Genomic DNA, 20,074 nt, shown 5'->3' on the forward strand with positions numbered 1-20,074 from the left:
CTCAAAACTTATTAAATGGTGTCTCTAAATAAGTGTTCATGGCCCAAAGAGGTACAAATTACAAAAAGTGCAAAAAAAAAAAAAAAAAAAACTAGCAGAGCTTATTTTTTTTCATCTTCTGTACATCTTTAATCCTCTTGCTTGTTATCATCGCATACACTGTATGTTGGTTCACATAACCGCCTACTTACAAGCGCCTAAGCGTCCTGTTGTGTTGGAGTTCATCTGTGTGACTACATGTTGTGCCTATGTGTCTGGCTTTCTTAGAGTCTCTGTGTGGGGTCCTGTGGGGTCCTGGAAAGGCTACTTCCTCTGGACTCTAGAGTTCTCCTGGGGGACCTCAACATTTATGTAGGCAACAATGGAGGAGCCTGAAGGAACCAGGAGGGAGCTTCTGAGTGGAGCTTTCTTGTTGGACTCCTATGCTAATCATGGATTGACCATAACACCATGTTCGAACAGAACAGATTCATTAATGTACTTTGTAGCATAACACCTTAGGCAAAAAGTCTGATGATTGACTTAGTGGTATGCATCGTCAGATATGAAGGAGCAGGTGGTGAGATCGATCAGATGGCAAAACAGCCCCCCGGAAAGAAATGATAAACCCAAATGCATAGTGAGGGTGAACTAAGACCGTCTGGCTGAGGACCCTGTCCATGGGTCTTTAACTCCCACCATGGGAATAATTTCTCATCAGAGGGGAGGTTGGAGACATGGAATCTGAGCTGGCCATCAAAGCCTCTGTGGAGGCAGCTACTCGGACCTGTGGTCAGAAGGGAGTTGTGCCTGTTGTGAGGACAACCTGAGAATCTGCCAGTTAACACCAGAGAGGGACCTTCAAGCTGAAGAAAGAGACCTCCTGGGCTTGGCTAGACCAGCGCTCTTCTGAAGCAACAGATAGGTACTAGGAGGCCAGAATAGTTGTGACCCAGTGGTCACTGATGCAAAAACCTGGGTATGGGAGGAGTCTGAGGAGGCTATTGAGAGGGGCCTTTGGTGGGCCTCAAGGAAGTTCTGACAAGCCATCAGAGAACTCTGGATGGATTGGCTGAGGCTGTGTTCAAAAGGGGAGGGGAACTGCTGACCATTCTTGGGGATATTGTCCAGCAGTAGAAGGAGCATTTTGAGGAACTCCTGTACCCAACCAGCACACCCCTTGTGAAGGAGTTTGAAGACTCAACCATATCCCTGGCAGAGGTCTCTGAACTAATCAAGAAGCTCCTCAGTGACAAGAAGCCAGGTGTGGATGAGATTCATCCTGCCGTGTTGAAGGCCCTGGATTTGTTGGGCTGTCTTGGGTGACGATCCAACTTTCAGTCATCTGTCCATATTCTTAAATGTCTCCTCCCAATATCCAATTGGATTATTTAATGCTGCTGCTGGCCAGCAGTTTGCACTTAAGCGACATCAGTTACTAGCACAACATGGCAGCAAACGGAGACGCCTGCAAAATTGCAACAGTGGAAAGAAGGCTCCAACCAACTGTCAAACCTCAGAGCCAGGAGGAGTGATGCAGATTCCATAATGCCAATGGAACAGGTATGGCAGCTTTTTTTGTATCGCACATTTAGATACAAACTTCAGATACAAAATTTTAAATTAAGTGCAGCTTAAAACTAAAACGAAAAGTCAGCAAATACTCCCACATTTTAATGCATAGTGAATTCAAGTTAAAAACAATTTCATTAAAAAACAAAAAAAGAACAAGGACATTAACAGCTAAGATAACAAGATAAGCTTTTAGTTATTAATTTGGTCCACCGGATAGAGTAGGCAGCAAAGCATAGGAGTTAAGCTTGACTTAAAAATGTCACGGCTCAGCTAATATCTATTATTACTGGGAGGCTATTCCAAGTCTGTTTAGCAAGATAACAAAATGCTGCTTCACTGTGTTTTGCTCTAACTCTCAGGACAACCAATGGACCCTCCAAGTTGTCCTCTGGGTTCTAAGAGGATCATATGGGACAAGCACAGCAGAGATGTATTAAGAGTTGGAGTTGTGGCAGAGCAGCAGGATTTCGAAGCTAATTCACCGGCTGACTGGTAGCCAGTGTTAGGGTTTTAGAACTGGTTTAATGTGGCCGTACTCTCTGGGTTTCATAAGGAACCTGAGAGCAACGTTCTGAATCAGCTGGAGCTGCCAAAGAGTTTTTTTTTTTTTTTTTTTTGAAAGCAAAGGAGTCAAGGAGAGCCACTGCTCCTTCACATGAAAAGCAGCCATTTGAGGTGATTCAGGCATCTGATTATACCTCCTTGATGCCTTTCTTTGAAGGTTTTTCAATTGAAATGGGGTGGACCCAGAACACGCTGGAGAGACTATATATCTAATTTGGCTTCAAAGGCTCAGGATCCCCTTGGAGGAGCTGGGAAAAGTTGCTGGGGGAGAGACGTTTGGACTTTCTTGGTTAACCTGCTTCTATGGAGATGTCACCACACATAAGCAGCAGAAAATGAATGGCTAGATAGATGGCATACTACAAGTGCTACACTTTACAAACAAGACTAATAAAAATAGGACAGGTGACATGGATGAATATGGACAAGTGTAGGCAGATCAGTGATAAAGGACCAAACAAACATCTTACAGGAATACAAGAAATGAAATGAAATAAAAATGTGGCCATGAGTCACCTTTTCTTCTGTCTCTCCTTGGCCTTTACTGTATCAACAAGTAACCTTGTAGCTACGCTCCAGTCCCTTTAACGTGAAAGAATCACAAGAATTGATGGAAAACATTCATCTGCTTTTTGAGCAAATGAAACCTTTTACAGCACGCTTCACCTGCTGTAGCATTCATCAGGCTTTATTGTCACCTTGACAAAATCTTTTACAGCTGAGCATTGCTTTTCACAGGACAAATCTGAAATACAAAACACTAAGCAACAGTTAATAAGCATCAGGGTAAAAAATGTTTGTGTCAGTCCTTCAGAATCAAAAAACAAGGGCTTCTTTTCGCACTATTTTGCACTGACATTGAACAATCATAAAGAAATCCTTTATGGGTCAGAGAGAGAGAATAAGTGTGTGTGCTGCCACGATGGACCCAGATATTCATAATTTTGTACACTATAAACAGACCAGCCTGTTACCTGTTGTTGAAAAAAGGTTAGAAACAAGTTTTCCTGAGGGAGTTGAAAAGTAATGTGGGTTATTCTTCCAAATCAAGTCAGGCAAATGTACATTACAGCACATCAGGACATCAGAAAATCTGCAGTAATCCATCGACACATTGATCGACAAATTGATAAGATACCCAGCTTTAGTACTACTGATCTGATTTGTTTTCCTCCTCACCTACTCTGTAACTTTCACAGCTCTCCAACTATCTAAATGGGGATAAAATAGTACAAAAGGTTATTGGATTGCTCACTCAAGGGTAAGAGTGACTGATAAACCCATTTAGTCTGTGTCTGTTATTGTCAGGATAGCACTGAGACACCATGTGTATCTGTCCAGTCTGCCCAATAGAGTTTCAATATATTGCTCTCTGGTGTGTGTGGTGGTTACCTCATCTCCCTGCCACCTAATGGATCTGTCAATGGCATTGACTGGCTAGGGACCTGAATTGTCAAGCAGATTTCCCAGAGGGCTAACACTGATTCACAGGTGGTGACGTGCTATCAGCTGGTTTCTGTTTGTCTGTACGTGACAGTTCTTTGGCTTCGGAGGAAGGGTGTCTGTGGAAGTGCTTGTCTGCGGCCCTGCTGCAACTTTATATGTTATTTTAATATTACTTTCATTCAAGTGTCTGCAAGTTCATTCACGGTGTGTCACTGAACTCCGCTTGCCTTGTCTTTCTTTCCCTTCTTGGTTACCTTATGCTGCTTTTCAATAGACGAATAGCCAAATGGACTCTTAACGCTTTAATTTTCATTATCATGACTGTTATTGCTATTATTGATATGAGATGGAATGCATCAGCAGCTCCTCATAAGCAGCTGACCACAAATACATTTCTGACTCAGTCCTTGGAGATCTGTGTCTGCCACTTACTGGACTATTGGACAACTTTGAGTAAAACAGCTGGACCTGCAGCTTCCATTGCCTAAAATTCTTTCTTAATCCAACAACACAATGAACTGTACCTAAACTTCTTCACAAAACCACTGATGCAGGTGAGCCTGGGAGAATTGTACCATGAAAGTAAACTAGTCAACCAAACTAAGTCTAAACACAATAACACAGCAGTGATCTTGTAAAGGGAGCTGCTGTATTATTTTCTTGAGCTACTACTGTTTACTCCGTGCTGTGTTCGTGCTGTGACCTTGTATTTTCCTTGTTCAGGGTGGATGAGGCCAGAAACACTGGGGCTCAAACTTAAGCTCCTGATGCGACCATCTGGTGGTGCACTCAACAACAAACAGCCTGTGTCTGTGGTACACTTCACATATGTGCAGCCAAAAAAAAAAAAGACTTAACCAGCATTGAGAAAAATAGAAATATTAGAAATCATCAACAACAGCTCCACTATAAATAAATGAATAAATAAATAAATAAACATGAACAAATCAAAATGCATGAGCATATGCAAATTAATACTGCGCAAAGGTCCTGATATATTAGATAAGTATATTATTTTCTTTGACAGGGATTTTATGTAATTAAATATCCATCTGTTTAAATATCCATCCACCCATTAGCTATAAGCAATCGTCAGAGGGTCATGCTGGGTCCAATCCCAGCTGACATTGGGTGAAAGATGGGGGACACCAGGTCACCAGTTCATCCACAGGGTTGATACAGAGACAAACAACCGTTCATTCAACTACCATTCCCCCGCTGTTTAAACAGCTGCTATGAAAAACTAATCTGATTTCACTGAAGAAGGGTCAAAAATCCTGGTTCATTTAACATTCTGACCAACATTATGAGGAGTAAGTAGTGACAACACAAGACACTTCACTTTCACAGTCAAAACTGACAAAAAGCTTTCACAGTAACTTCTAACACTCAGTGCCAGCAGCATTCAAGTGATTCTGACTGCTGGGGATAAGAGTTCAGTGTTGCCTTCTTTTAGGCTCATGGCACAGGCTGAGGTGAGCCCTGTCATCAAAATGACAGGAAAGGTAACGGATGCTAGCTTGTTTCCATTTGTAGTTAGTGACCAGGTTAGGGTTGGGTAACTTGGCTTTTCCAGCATGTAGGTTGCTAGCTTGGAGGCTGTTGCGGCTGCTTCCTATAGGAGAGGATTTTGAAAATGGTAACATGCAGGTGGAACGAGGAGAGAGTGCTGCCTGAAATGTGTAGCCAGGCTGTCGGTGTGTTGTAAATGAACACCAATACATCCCTGACAAGATCAGTGAATAAAAATGAATGAACTATGGAACACAGTTTTCACCTTTTAACATACAGTGTATTTAGACCCATTCTTGGCCATCCAATCAAAAGAACATATGCACTGCAATGTTCCCCGGCTGGGAATAAATAAAGTTTTATCTTATCTTATCAATGCAGTTCACGGCAGCATTGTTTTGTTAACAAGGAAAGAAAGAATGAAATAAAGAAAGAAAGGTTTTACTATATCGAGGCATTGCTGACAGCAGTAAAAGGATTGAAACTGGAAGTCTGAACGCTGCTGTATTTGTAATCACATGATTTTTTATTAATGCAGGCAGGAAATGAACTGATGCATGCTTTGTCTAAACAAAACATATCAGTCTGAACAATACACTTGTTAATGAGCTGAAACCTGCTTAGCACTTATATTTTTCACACATTTTGCACATTTTCATTTACATATTTCCTACTTAATGTGTCAGACAATGAGGATTGTCTCTATAATCACCATACATCATCCTAATTTGCTTTTCCAATTCTCTTTGATGTATTCTATTGCTGTTTGCTTCTTAACAGCCGCATTCACATGGCAGAGATGTCATTAAACTGTCTTCTAATAAAATAACAAATTAAATCGAACACCACCCAGGCAGCAGCTTGAGCTGTGGTGTTTATAGCCACTTGCGGCATTGGTCTATGGATGACAACGTCTGTCAGTCGGTCCACCACTTTGAAGCAGATTAAAATGTCTCAACAACCATTGAATTGGCTGCCACGAAATTTTGTACAAACATTTAGATTCTGCAGGGAATCAATCTCAGTGACTTTGGTGGTCCTCTGGCATTTTTTGTTTTGAGTTAAATATCTCCAAACCACTCAAATGGATTGCCTTGAGAATTTGTCCAGAGGAATCCTGAATTGTGATGACTTTGGTGATTTACAGAATTTGCATCTCGCGCCACCAGCAGGTCAAAGTTTTCACCTTGTGAAATGTCTCTGCATATACGAGTACTATGTCCAACCATTCTTATAGGTATCTCAATCCCACAGTCAGACTTCACTCTGCTTTTGAGCATGGTTCTTCGGACCTATAAGCACTGCATTTTCGATGCAGTCAAACAACACATCTGCTCAAGCTTTAACAGACACTTAGTCCTGTTTGGTCATTTGGTCTTCAGCATTGGTTCCAAAGCCTCACTGCTGCGGTGTTTCTGCACTGCACCTCTCAGGGATCACCTGTCGGTTTATCATTTTTCTGCTGCAGAAGCTGATGCTCAGACTACACATCAGCCCAATAATTCAACAGACATGAGTTGGGTATGACAATTTGTGGTTTTATCCCATGCTGTGCATCACAGTGGAAGAAGAAAAATTCTGTGTCTTGAAAGCCTCACGTGGCACAGATAGAAAAATAAGCATGTCAGAATTATTTTGCCTTTTCATAGTTTGACATGTCACGGTTCTTCCCTCCTTCTGGACTCCTTCCGAACATCCTACAAGTCATGAACCTGACTGCAAAACTTTGTCAGAGTCCTACCTGTTGTTTAATGTGTCTCTGCTGAGTCATGGCAGGAATTTAAGTCACCACAATTGACTCAAAGTTAAAGAAATAAGTGTTCTCTGTTCATTCATACCTGCTAATTCCCTCAAACACATGACTTCCTCTGCAGCAAGGAACCTGCTTCCTAACAAATAGCTACAAGCAAAACAAGTGCACAATATGCTTGTTGTCAGTGTGAGACAATATCCTAAACTAGGTAAAGTTTATTCAAATGTCACTGTTTATGAACAAAATGTCCATTATTAATAGAAAAACATTTCATGTTGCACTATTTATGCTCCTTTAGCATGATGTCACTGCTTTCCTGTGCCTTGAACTTCTCATTGTGATTCAGGCCCATTACTAAACCTCCAATAAAAAGCCCATCTGCCTCAGATTGAGATGCTGTTGTGGCTGTGATTAGAAAGATTTGCTAACTGCTCAGAAAGCCCCTGTTTTGCCATCACAATAAAGCTACAATAAAAAAGAGCTGGTGAGAGAGATATGTTAAGTTTATAATGGAAGAACATCTCTAAAGCCTTGAGCACTATTACACACACACACACACACGTGTGTGTGTGTGTCAAAATGTGTCAAAATGACAGCATACATGCATGTAACCTCAATTGGCCCGATTGTGTTTTATCCTTACTCATCGTAGTGAAGACTGACCAGGAATACAAGCTTCTTCATCACTTGGCTGAAGAACTGAGAGTCTCTGAATGACCCAGTCCTGCTGTTCAGCTCAGTGAAGGCAAACAGAGGCTCTGTCTCTCCCTCACCCTCTGGCAAAGCTCCCTCTCTCATCGTAGGAAATGAATTTGATGGAGGGATTAGTATCCCTCAACACCTCTTCAGCTGGAAATCCATAAGCTGATAGTGGTATATTCCTTTGACACTGCACGTGAATACTGTGCATCACTGATACCCTGTACCAACTGTCTAACATACATTATAGCAAGTTGCTGATGTTGATTAACAACAACAACAACAACGACAAAGAATATGTAGCCATTGTAGTCATTTAAAGTGTCATTTCATGCAAATTACATAAAAAAACACTGTCAGTTTGCTGTTTTCTCATATCATGTGAGTAGGAGGTCCACTTTTTGTCTCTGCAAGCCATGTCTCCTAGAAATTACATGATATACTGCTAAATGGTTTTGTCTACTACATCTTTAAAATGAATGCTGTCTGCAGTAGTGTCAAGCTGTTCCACTAAATTATGAGTAGAGCATTATAAGTGCCTGTAAAATCCGATAAGAGCATACAGTCGGCACATATCTTTAGTTTGATGTACACAAATTATATTTAGGTTTTTCTTCTGCTATTTCTGAAATAACATTTTTTGAGGGAGTACGCCTAAATATATCCTCATGCAGAATTTGCAAACTCTTATAAAGTGCAATGTTCTGTGTTTTTACAGGAAGTACAGCACTGTTTTCACTTCCTCTTTTTGTTCTCGACTTTTTCCTTGGAATGCACGCCTATTCTTTGCCCTGTTAACTGCTACATTTGCTGTTACAGGCAGCATCAATAAAAATAGCAACAACAGGGCATAGGAAAATAGAAAATCAAAAGTTGACTGTATATGTATATTTTATACAAAAGACTATAAAAACCATTGCCAATGGAAACTATTGAGAAATATTGAAAAATTGCAAAAGGCTTGAAAAAAGAATTGCACATGGTTGGTATGGATAAGTTAATGTGTCTTTATCAGTCTGAGGGCTACAGGGCTTTGGCATCATAATTACCTTGTGCTGCATTCAGGGTGTTTCAGGGACTAATCCATCCTTGTCCTTGACATACAGGTTTCTGACTGAAATGTCCAGTGATGAGTCCAAGACAAAGTAACAAGTCAGGATAAAGTGATAAAGGCCACAGAGCTGACTGGTGAAGTACAGAGCGCAGTGGTCAGCTAGTGCTAATCTCAAACACTGACTGAGTCTCACTGTATGACAGACTACACATTACTCCATTAACCCTACAATAAATGTTGACTTCAAAGTATTGTCTGTGTGTCCAAAGCCTGATCTAACTTTCTCCTCTCTGCAGCAAGACTTGATTTTTGTTCAGAAACTATTGAAGTCCAACTGAAATGTCACTGTATGTCCTTCTCTGCTGAAGCATACAGGTCTGCATGAACTGAAGTATTGACTGTATATCCAAGGTTTGACATAACAAACTCCTCTGTGCCGCAGAGCTCCATTGTTGTCCACCAATCATTAAAAACACATCAATGAGCCACGCTGTTGCATTTCGAGTAACATTTGCTAAACACCACAGAGTCCAGCTGTTTTAGGAAATTAATCAGCCTTTCGCTGAACAACAAGCCTCTAAATCTGGAAGCCAATGGCTTGACTCTGAGCGCCACGGAGAGAGTCGGGAATCAGAAAGTTCTGAGACGGACGAACACATTGTTGGTTTGGGATTTTTCTGAGAGTTGCTAACAATAAGAAAAATCTAGAGCAACATGAGTATTATCCTTTAGAGAGGCACAAATGTATTTTCTTTGCCACTTCGTAGCAGTGGAACAAGCTGTAAACGCAGCACTGACATGATCTTAACTGTTCTAATGGCAAATGCCTCTGCTATTTCCACGTTCGACAGACACAGGGCAACATTAGCATTCATTTATTGTGTGTGTGTGTGTCCACCTGATTAGTGTAAACCCAATATTCATTCTCATTTTAGCTCTGGTTTTGGTTTCTCCCCACTCCTTAGAAAAATATCCGTCTCTTTAGCTGCTAAATATTCCGCTGTGTTCACCAGCCAGTCCCTGACTGTGTCTGCCTGCTGTTTGGTGCTGAGCAGGTAGTGTATCGTGGGTTTATCTCTGATGAGAGCAGTGGGACTGAACCAAAACACGAAGCCGACGAACTAACACACCCTGTTTAAAAATACATCCAAAATTCATTGAGAATTACAACGTGTTATTTCAGTTGCACTGTAACAACACATAAATCATAAAACCGTTGCAATAGGTGATTTATTCCTCGTACTAAAACTGGCCAGTGTAGTTTATTCTGAAGCAAATCTTTGGCTGCAGAGAGTAGTTTCATGCCAGGCAGAGATCACAGCATGCTCAGAGACATGCTCCCCTGTTCAGCTGCTGAGGAGAATAAACCACACTGACCATGTTCACTGTAATGACAGGGGAAACGTGACTGGAAAAAAAAATAGCAAAATACGTGTTTGGAAGTGACAGCATTGCTTTCAGTGACACATGTTTGAAAAACATTACATCCGTATTTTATCAAATCTCTCACCCAAATAATTCAGTGGCTCAGTTTTCCCCATTTGTTATGCACCCTTTTAATTGAAAGCAACATTTCCATTCATGACTCGTGTAAATGTTTTCTTTTCTCCTCATTTGAAGGTCAACATCCTGAAATATGGATGTTTTCTCATTTCATCTCCATCTTCTCTCGTTGCTTATTATACTGAGTAATAAGCAATAAGCTTGATACTACAGTGATTTATAGAGCGGTGGAATCTGATTACTGACTGATGGTAGAAACTGTATTTCATGGCATCTAGTGTCCTTAGCCCACTGAGAAAATCAAGATCAGTAAGAAGAAAAAAAAACATGTCCTTAACTCACCTGCTTGGATGCTGGGGAGCAGCAGAGCTGCCAGAAACACACATGTCTTCATCTCTCTCAGCCCGCCACCGACCAGCATCACACCTGAGGCCTTCAAAGGTTGCTTCAGACCTCCCAGTGGGTTTCAGAGTGCGTGTGCCAAGTTCACAGTGGGAGGCTACCAAAGGCACCTAGAAAATCACATTGAAATGCAGAGGACTCAGCAAGACATGTACAAACAGGCGATTCTAAAGAACTCATTGGTATACGAGAGTGGCAGGAGGTCTGTTACATGTGACGCAGAGCATCAGCGCCAGCTTCGAGTGTTGATTTTCACTTTATTTTCAGAGATAATGACAGCAACACAGACACGTTTTGCAGCACTGTTTTGTGAAGAACTTCACTGCTGGTATTTTGATATCAGTTATAAATAGGCCTAACTGTGTACGGACAGTGAATCACACTGATCTGTGCAGCTGATCTGCTTTTAACAAGTCAAATATTTGATCTTGTCAGAGTAGCCTACGCACCAGTACTACAACACACCAGCTGATGCAATGTTCAATATACAGAAAGAAGACAAAAGCCTCTGTTTGTGTGACTCAGCAGAGGTGCACACACAGCTCCACCATCACAAACCAGATGTCATGTATGTCTCTTTACTTTTCAATAGCATTGCATGTATAACATCATCTACTGAAATGTTCAAAAAACAGCCATTCATTTGATTCAGGCAGGTCTGAAATGTGTTAGATCAAAGTCTGAACCTGCAGCATCACACAGCAGCTGAAACGTCTGAGTCCATCTTTCAATTGAGAGAGTGATGTGCCACAGCAGACACAGTTATTCAACATACGCGTGTGACAAATGAAAGCAATGATATACTTTTGTACATAATGGTGCACACACAGGAAATCAGCTGCAGTCATCTGAGCACTCATCAATCAGTTTAAACAGAGAGTGTGTTCACACACATCTCCTGCTATTCTGGGCAGGTAAGAGAGCCCAAACAAACCATTAACAGTACAGTGGACCTTTTTATTCACACTTAATGTGCCATCCTAAGATGTTCTCTGCCCCCACAGAGCTACCATACCTTTATCAGCAAAACATTAGGTGTCAACTGTTGATTACTTCTTACACTCATCATGCCAAATATATTATCAGACCGGTATATTATCAGAGGTTAATGACAAACAAGTATTTCCCAAAATAACTTATTTTTTCTTGTCTTATGAATTGAATTGGGCAACTATTGTTACATCTGTTGTGACATGGGTCCAAATTGGCTCCACATTTTAAGACATGCAAAAAAAATTTTGTAAATTGTGGAAATGTTCACGTATTCACATGTGTATGGACAGAGTTTAAAGGGGAAGGAGCTATGCGGTGGTGGGACTTAGTGTGATCTCCAGAAAGCACAGTTGTCATCAAGTACAACACGGCGATATTGTCCTCCATTATCCATAAAGTAGCATTAACCCTCGCCCTTTCCTGCTCTGTGAATTGCTACTTTCTTTCTGACCACAGCTACATCAAATAGTCGCGAAAACACGTTACGACATTTTGCATTTTTAATTACTCACTTATACTTAATGTTTACTGCAGATTCTCCTAGCATTGAATGACCACTAGAAAAATGACTGAATCCACACACTGTGCAGCATTCTGATGTTGGCTCTGATTAGATTAGATTTAATTAGCTCACGCTGCCATGTGGCGAGCTCAGTCAGAGGCTGTGGGCAGAAAGGAACACTATAATAATAAATCATTTATTTCCTAAGTGGTTCTAGATAATGGATGGACGTAATTAGCTTCCTGTTTGACTAGTTGTGACAGAGTTAGTGGGGTTTGTCCATGCAGTTGGATGTAGTAAGTACGCTGGTCTACTTACCTTACACTGTTCACACAAGTGCAGACTAATGGGTCAGACACAACCTGATATTCCACAGCATGTTATGCTGCTAATGCTGCTAATGATTCTTGCCGACAAACTGCACCTCTGTACTGATGCTGTTGTCTATGAATGCGTGTGTGTGCTCACTCACAGGTCACAGCTGTATAGTAATCACTGGTAAACATTTCTCCCAGGTAATCTCCTCTGCATATTTGAATCATATGATTATCTTACCAGCAGATTAATCCCTGAGCTGCAGCACCAACAACGGAAAGTGAAGGATTCCATTTCTTTTGGCTGGCAAAGTGCCCATTTTAGGAAATATGTGACTGCTAGTGGTGGTTCTAATAGGTTTAATTGCTTAAGCAGCAACATTTCTATATGGAAATCACTGTGTTTACGTTAATCATCTGTTTAAAGGGGGAACCATGGTGATGGAGACGTGTATAGCTGTTTAAGGAGTATCTTAATTTCACACTAAATTCTTACATTAGAAAATATCCTATGTAAAGTGTAGGAAGATGATTGCTGTCCTTGTAGGCGTTGCACAGCACTACTATTCCCACATGAGCAGAGCAGACTGTAAACTGTTCGATACTAAATCAGCAACATACATTATACAGTGAACTGTGATGGATGTTTAAAATGGACTGCCTGGCTAATACATTCACCCTATACCTTCTTTTTCTCTTCAAAATAAGTTTTTCTAACCCGGGGGTTCGTTTCCAACCTGGATCATCTGACTGCTCGTGTTTCACCGCAGTGGTAATGAACTCTAGTATGCCTTATGCCTGATAAGGTGTCTAAGTCTTGTGTTAGTTGGAATAAGACATAACCGACAACTTGCTATTCAGTTAATGAACAATAACACACTGCGTGCAACGGGAAAAACAAAAGACATCAGATCATCATGGATTACTGTTTGTCCCACTGAAACATGGTTGTTTAACTCCTTCACTTTCTTACTGAATGAATGATACGCAGAACGCAGTTAGGAAACTTGTGATCATCAGCACCGAATGGCAACAAAATGGAAACATGCTGCATGGTGATCCTGAAAAAATGAGAGCAAACTTCATTTATCACAATTGTGTTGTGCCATCAAACCTGATGCAGCTCATCATGCAGTAAAATCATGACGCGAATATTCATGTTGCATTTATTGATTTATGTTTAAAAAAACCTGCTAATTGTCCACAGTAACGAGTGATTTTGTACATTTCTGAAGCTTTTTCAACTGTTAAACTACATTTTATTTGTAGGATCCAGATTGTCTAAATTCCTCGAGGAACTGGAGTGACCCACACATCTGGTGGTGTGGAAGTAAATGTGAGACTGATTACAGGGCTGTTCAAAGTAATTGTGCTTGTGCTCCCATTGATGCATTATGAATGTGATTGTCTCATGAGGGGGCTCACATGTTTCCCTCCCAGGGCCAAAAGGCTCCTGACTTGGCAGTGAAAACTGGTGCAGTACATGTGTTGCTGGCTCACAGCCAGCCTCAGAGAAATACACTACACTTTTGATCACTTTTAATCATGAAATTCAGAAAAAAATAGAAAGGAAATAATTCATATTTTAAAACAAAATGCATAATTCTTATATTTCTCCTTCTCCACATACATTACTTAATCCAGTGGCACTGAACTCACTGGATGCAAATTTTGGAGGCACAGAAGAAGAAGTAGTTGTTCTAGGGATACTGGGCTGCCCATGACCCAGTGCACAAAGACTACAAGGACACACAAAAGACAGAATGAGAAAGTAAACACAAAGTGTCCCCCTGGACTGGCTGTTATGGATAACAGCGTCGGGATCTATATGTGGGACAACTTGCCAGCTTCCATGCTCATCTGTGCACGCTGGCATGTTTACACGTGACTTTCCAGCCCCGTCTCATTCCCGGCGTCAAATACCAACGTTTCGTCACGGCCCTCGGCGTCTCATTCAGACTCACAAGGTGCCCTTTGGCATCTGTGTGAGATGCACCAGGCTTTCAGCTAACTCCAATGTAAACTGCAGCAATATTAGACCAATATTAACCAAAGCGTGACAGTTCCACAAAGATGTCAAAGATGTCAGAAAGACTTTTCTTTCTCCTAGTTAAGTTTTTTAGTGCCTATACTAAACCAAAGTGAGTGTTTCACAACTGAGACCGTTTCACAATGTATACCATGTGCTGGAAAGGCTCTCTGGCAGGAAGGCTGTACATGCTGAACGGTACCTTGTGGGTCCGTATGAGATGCAGAGAAGCGCATTAAAGTGACACTTCAATGTCCTGCTATGAGAATGTGTTGGACTTTCATTGCAGTTATACTGTCTTCTAAGGAAACTCAAAAAGCTTAGTGCCATAGCTGATCTTTTTATGGACTGTTAAGAGGATGGTGATTTCTTTTGACTGTGAGTCATTTCCCTTTGATGGCCTTTGATGAACTGTGTTCATTTGAAGTCCACAGTTGAGAAATTAAGGAGAAATAAGTCAAATTGAAAGATACAGACAAAGAGTGAAGCGAGAGGCAGAAAGACGACAGGACAACCCTAAGGGACGACCTAACTCAAGAAAATAGTGAACAAAACAGTCACTGCTCTCCAAAGCCGAGCGAGGAGGAAACGCTTTGTGAGAGTGCGACTTGTTGATGCCAGACTTGGAAAATCTTGATATGTCCACAGATGATCGTGATTCCAGCTGTGTCACTGCAACATACGAATTTGAGGTTTCACCTCCCCAATATCAACTGGAGGAATAGAGCAAGGCTGTAAAAACAGCACTTATGTATCATTTTTATGTGAAGGGTTGTGTGTGTGCGACTAGCATCTGGTTCTACATGTCCCGATTGAGTTGGTTATGGACAGGAGAGGTTAGGTTATCTGGCAAGTTGCCCGGCATGCAGCTCCTCATACAGTTAGCCACGATGGTTACTCCAGGTGGCACAACATGTCCTGGCATGTGTCATTTTGCGTGAGTCCTCATTCTCCCACATCTCTACTACAAAGGCAGTCAGTGAAGCTACAGTGGCAGGACCAGTAGAGTCACAAAGGCCACATTTGTGAGAAATATTCAAAACGAGCCAATTGAGATGGTTTGTGCATCTTATCAGGAACCTCCTTCCTCGGGAGGTATTCTGAGAATGTCCAGCTTGGAGGCGACCATGGAGCAGACCCAGAACACACTGGAGCAGATCCATAGCACACTGGTTGGATGAGAGGAAAAGCTGGAGGATGTGACAAGGGAGAAGAACATATGGATAACTTGGCAGAGATAGATAACAGGATGGATTGCCTATTCCATTAATATTCCTATTTCCAAACTACAGGGCCGAGTCCTGTTCATGGCTGAAGATGCCCCTTCTCCATTACACAGTATTCTTCCAGTACTCAGTCTCATACCTGATCTTTGACACATCTGCTACTTCGAGCATAGCATCTACCTTAACATAGCTGAGCATTAACAAAGATGAATCCTCACAGAGAAATGCCACTCTGGAAACAGCCATTCACACTGCACAGGAGGCCTGTAGCCTATAGAAGGAAACAGCTGAAGACACCATGTGAAGCATCCACCAGCAAAACATCTTTGATGTGCTTCATCAAGCAGTTAGATTCATGTGTTTTTTGCAAATGCAGTAAAAAATTCAATTGCACTAACATTCATACAAGCAAAAGGAACCTGTTACACATGTTACTGCAGTTTTGCTTACTGCAGCTCTGAGCAGAACCATATTAATCAAAAGATGGTGATTCCATGAGGTCCACCTTATTTGCGTTTCTGCCTTAATCGCCTTATGACTGGATTACTGGTGCGCATTTAAACATGACTACTGATGTTCCCTGCATGAGAGAAATGTGTTCCCCCCCAGTAGAGGATTACATAAAAGCTTCATGATGAGAATCAACACAAGTTTAACACTGAAGCAGGGTGGGAGAAAGGAAGGCTGTGTAGCTTTGGGTGGTGGATGAACAGATGAGTTCAGCTTCAACACGAACAGGTTCCAAACTCATGCCAAGAAGGCAGCTGGGAGGGATGCTGTTAATTTTTTTCTTCAGCTATGGGTCATGGATAACTTACTCAGTAAAATCACTTCCAGAAAACAACATCAACAACATGTAAAGATTGACAACTATCTCTAACATTAGACACTATAACCTACCACTAAAAGGCCAAATGTAGTGAAATTCAGGGTCTGTCTTACAACTAAACAAATATAAAAAAAACAAAAGAGTAAAAATGTGTTGGCTCTTTAAAACACAACACAGTCTCAGCTATGAAGCCAGCCTTTGACTGCCTCCTACCTTCTCTGTCATAATTCATTTAGCAGTGTTAATAGTGCTGATCACACAGCACATGTGCCATCACTAAAACATGCCAGACGAGTGTAAGAGAACACAATTTACCAAAGATCTCAATTCAGCTGCTTGTGAATTACCATTAGATTTGCTTAGCATATGGCTTTTTTTTAGCCTTAATCAAGTAACTGTTATACTCTGACAACAGAAACTGAGAGATAACTCAATTTCTACACCGGCTACTGTGTTTTCAGTTGTGCTTATGCCCCAAAGAAGTGATCAAAGAGAGTCCAAGAAAACAGGATAGAGGTTCTGTTATGTCTGGCCAAGTCTGTCAAAGCAGTCTATCAATTAAAACACACTACTTAACAATTGATGTTGACAGCAATGCGTGGTTTTGTTCTTTTGCCAATAAAAATGATGAGGAAGAAGTTTGTTTTTCTTATTCTGGTGTTGCAGAGAGGAGATTTGAGAAATCTAAATAACGGCGGGGAATGATATCCTGTTTTACATGCAAGATTTCAAACGTATCCAATGTGGTGATGACCACAGCCTGAAAGGCAGCGAGTAACAGCCTTTAATCATGATGAATCATCATCTTGACATCGTGGCTTTCCTGTGGTGGACAATATCTGCTCGCAGGTCGACCAGCTCCAATCCACAGCAGGGGGCTCGTACTGCCAGCAGGGACAGATAACCTCCCATTCACATCCTCAGTCCTCCACCTTCAGCCCAGTGGCGCACATGCACACGCACACACACGTGCATGTTCAAAGATGACATCTCTATTAGTATCATATCCCACACCAGTGTAACTCTCCAGAACAACCATGGCGTTGAAAGAGCAGTAACATTAGGAAGCGAATCGTAAATTCAGATTTATGTGAGAGGCAACACGCAGGGCTGAGGCCATACGGTAGCTGCTGTGCTTCCGGGCCCTGCTGGTTATTGGACACTTTATGAGCTCAAAGCGACTGTGAAATTCCGAACACAAGCTGGCACTGCTCTGACAACGCTCGCACACACTTCCTACACAATGAACTTCTGAGAGAAATCACCACTTTCCCTGAAGACCCACACTACCTGCCACACATGCAGTGACACAGCTATGCACACGCACGCTCACACAAACACAGTTAACAGAGGGTGGAGGACACTTTCAAAGATGTTTTTATGACTTCCACAGTAACAAAGACTTGCAATTAATCTCTTGCAGAAACAATCATTAAGTCCATGAATAGTATGTAATAATATACCTCTGGGGAACTACAAAGTGTTGGGTGGAGCTCTGTTAGTTGCATTAGCAGCAGCTCTGTTTGAGGTCTAGCTAAACACCGGCCATATGGAGGTGAGGAAAAATCTGCTGACTTCATGCACATACAGTCCGTTTATGTCTGAATACATGTTTTGATCCCTGTCTCGCCGACAGGAAGCCAATCCCATTCCAGCCTCGGGAATAATGTGCCACTGCTGAAGATTTCGATAAGCTCATACTGCATTCCACTTAAAGTGGAACAGTCAGATATCCCAGCAGATGGGATGTAGTTAGCAAGTTGTCATCCGCCAGTGAGCTTCACCAGTAGTGTGGAGCCAGCGTTCCACGCAGATCTTGCAAAATAGAGCCTGATAAACAGCCTTGGTGGATATACTGGACAATTTTAGTTGATCACAGATATATTGTATCTTCATATCCACTGATAAGTTACAAGCCATTGGACTAAAAAAATGCAAAAAATATGTTTGAGGTAATCTAAAAACATTATATGACTGATGCCATCCTATTAGATCATATTTATGCTATAAAATATCCCACTGAGCGCAGTAGTTATGAAATGTTTATGTTAAAAAAGCTGTTATTATTACATTGTCTAATTATCAACATTGGTATTGGCCTCAAAAGTCCAGCACCATTCAGGCTACAGTCAACACTTAGAACAGCAGCAACAGCATGTAATACATTAGTCTCTGTGTTAGCAGTGTTAGCAGTGCACTAACTAGCCAGGATAGCACAATAACTTCTCAGTGTGTTTGAAAGCTACATGTGTAACCACACTGTAATATAAAGGTGCTGCAAGTGATTTGTTTTGCTGCTTGAGGGCAGGACATAGACTTGAAAACCCTGTGCATGTTCTCATACTGTATGTCAGCAAACCTTATCCTGATGCATACATCCACTTCTTCATGAAGCAGTAACAGAGCAACATGGCCAATCCTCAAAACTGCTGGAATGGATTTCAGAGCAAGTCTCAAGTGTAGTGAAGACAGGAAAAAGTGCGAGTGATGGACTCTGTGGAGGCTTTGATCAGTTTTGCTGTGGATCAATGTCTAAATATCCAATACCACAGCAAAATAAGGGAGTGTATCTTTAATAGGCCATAAACAGAGCAGATTAAGTTATAGTTCATTTTACATCAGTAGTTGATGAAGAGCTCCCAGGTGCTCACTCTTGGATAAGAAAATGTTGATTTAATGGAGCAAAAAATCTGAAACCTGATGGAAAATTCAATTACATTAAAGTCATTTAAAATGTCAAAACCCATCAACTCAGGCACACTTAACAACCTCCTCCACCTGCGGATGGGTTGGGTGTGTGCATCAGTAAGTGACCCTATGAGTCAGCCAGTGACATTATTACAGTATATTCTATGAAATGTGGCACCCAGCTAACAGAGGAAGGGCATTGGATGGTGTGCTGCCAGGCACCTACATAGGGTCAGTAATTATAATCTCCCTGCCATTCAGCTGAGGTTGGTATTCCAGCTAAGCAAAAGCAGACTCGAGCGGAAATGAATTCAGACCTAGTCTGCAGCCTTGAAAAAACACAGGAAATGAAGGGGTCGGTCGTGTATATGAATCGATTTGAATCCACTGGTATTGTTCCTCCAGGGGTGTCTTCTGCTACTGTGTTCCTCTCCTCACCCTTTGTAAAATCCTTATTCCAGCTTTGTGCTGGCTGCGATAGACCAACAAGTCATCACTTAAAGCCTTTTGTGTGGAAGGCACGCCCCGAACAACTGGAGAGCACCTGGCAATGAACCAAGTCCACTGAAAACATACACAATGATACTTATTGCTGGAGTGAGAGCATTTTTAACACAACATTAATTGTGTTTCTTTGCTTACCACAAGTCTCTCTTTGGAACATGTTAAAGTTTAATAAACTTAGAAAATTCAAAAAGAATGAGGTACCACGTCCACAAACTAATGTCACTGACCCCTTGTGCCAGTTCACACTGTGGGTTAATCAGTGTTCATCTGAGATGGATTACTTCTCATTGTTTGATCAAAATGTGATTGTCAGTTCGTTTGATGTCAGATGAACAGAAACACGCCCATACCAAAACTGGACATCCTAACAAGGGCTTGACAAGTGGTAACTAACAAGTATACGCTGCATCAGTGCTTACCTCATTTTCTTGAGTTGTTTTCTTTACTGCAGCAGAGCTATATCTTTGCACTGTAACCAGAGTAAGATTCCAGATCCATC

The 20,074-nt window shown here is 41.4% G+C and overlaps 1 protein-coding gene across 2 annotated transcripts in view; it reads right to left on the reverse strand.

Annotated features, from left to right (window-relative positions):
* The window catches only part of LOC121607623 (cell migration inducing hyaluronidase 1), a 167,894-nt gene that overhangs the window by 80,714 nt on the left and 67,106 nt on the right, over positions 1 to 20,074 (reverse strand). For both annotated transcript variants that reach the window (XM_041938536.1, XM_041938543.1), the window contains exon 2: positions 10,428 to 10,597. In XM_041938536.1, the coding sequence (XP_041794470.1) occupies positions 10,428 to 10,506 (79 nt within the window). In that variant the 5' untranslated portion in view covers positions 10,507 to 10,597. The remainder of the gene's footprint in view (positions 1 to 10,427; positions 10,598 to 20,074) is intronic.

The sequence above is a fragment of the Chelmon rostratus genome, chromosome 1 (genome assembly GCF_017976325.1).
Source record: "Chelmon rostratus isolate fCheRos1 chromosome 1, fCheRos1.pri, whole genome shotgun sequence".
Taxonomy (NCBI): domain Eukaryota; kingdom Metazoa; phylum Chordata; class Actinopteri; order Chaetodontiformes; family Chaetodontidae; genus Chelmon; species Chelmon rostratus.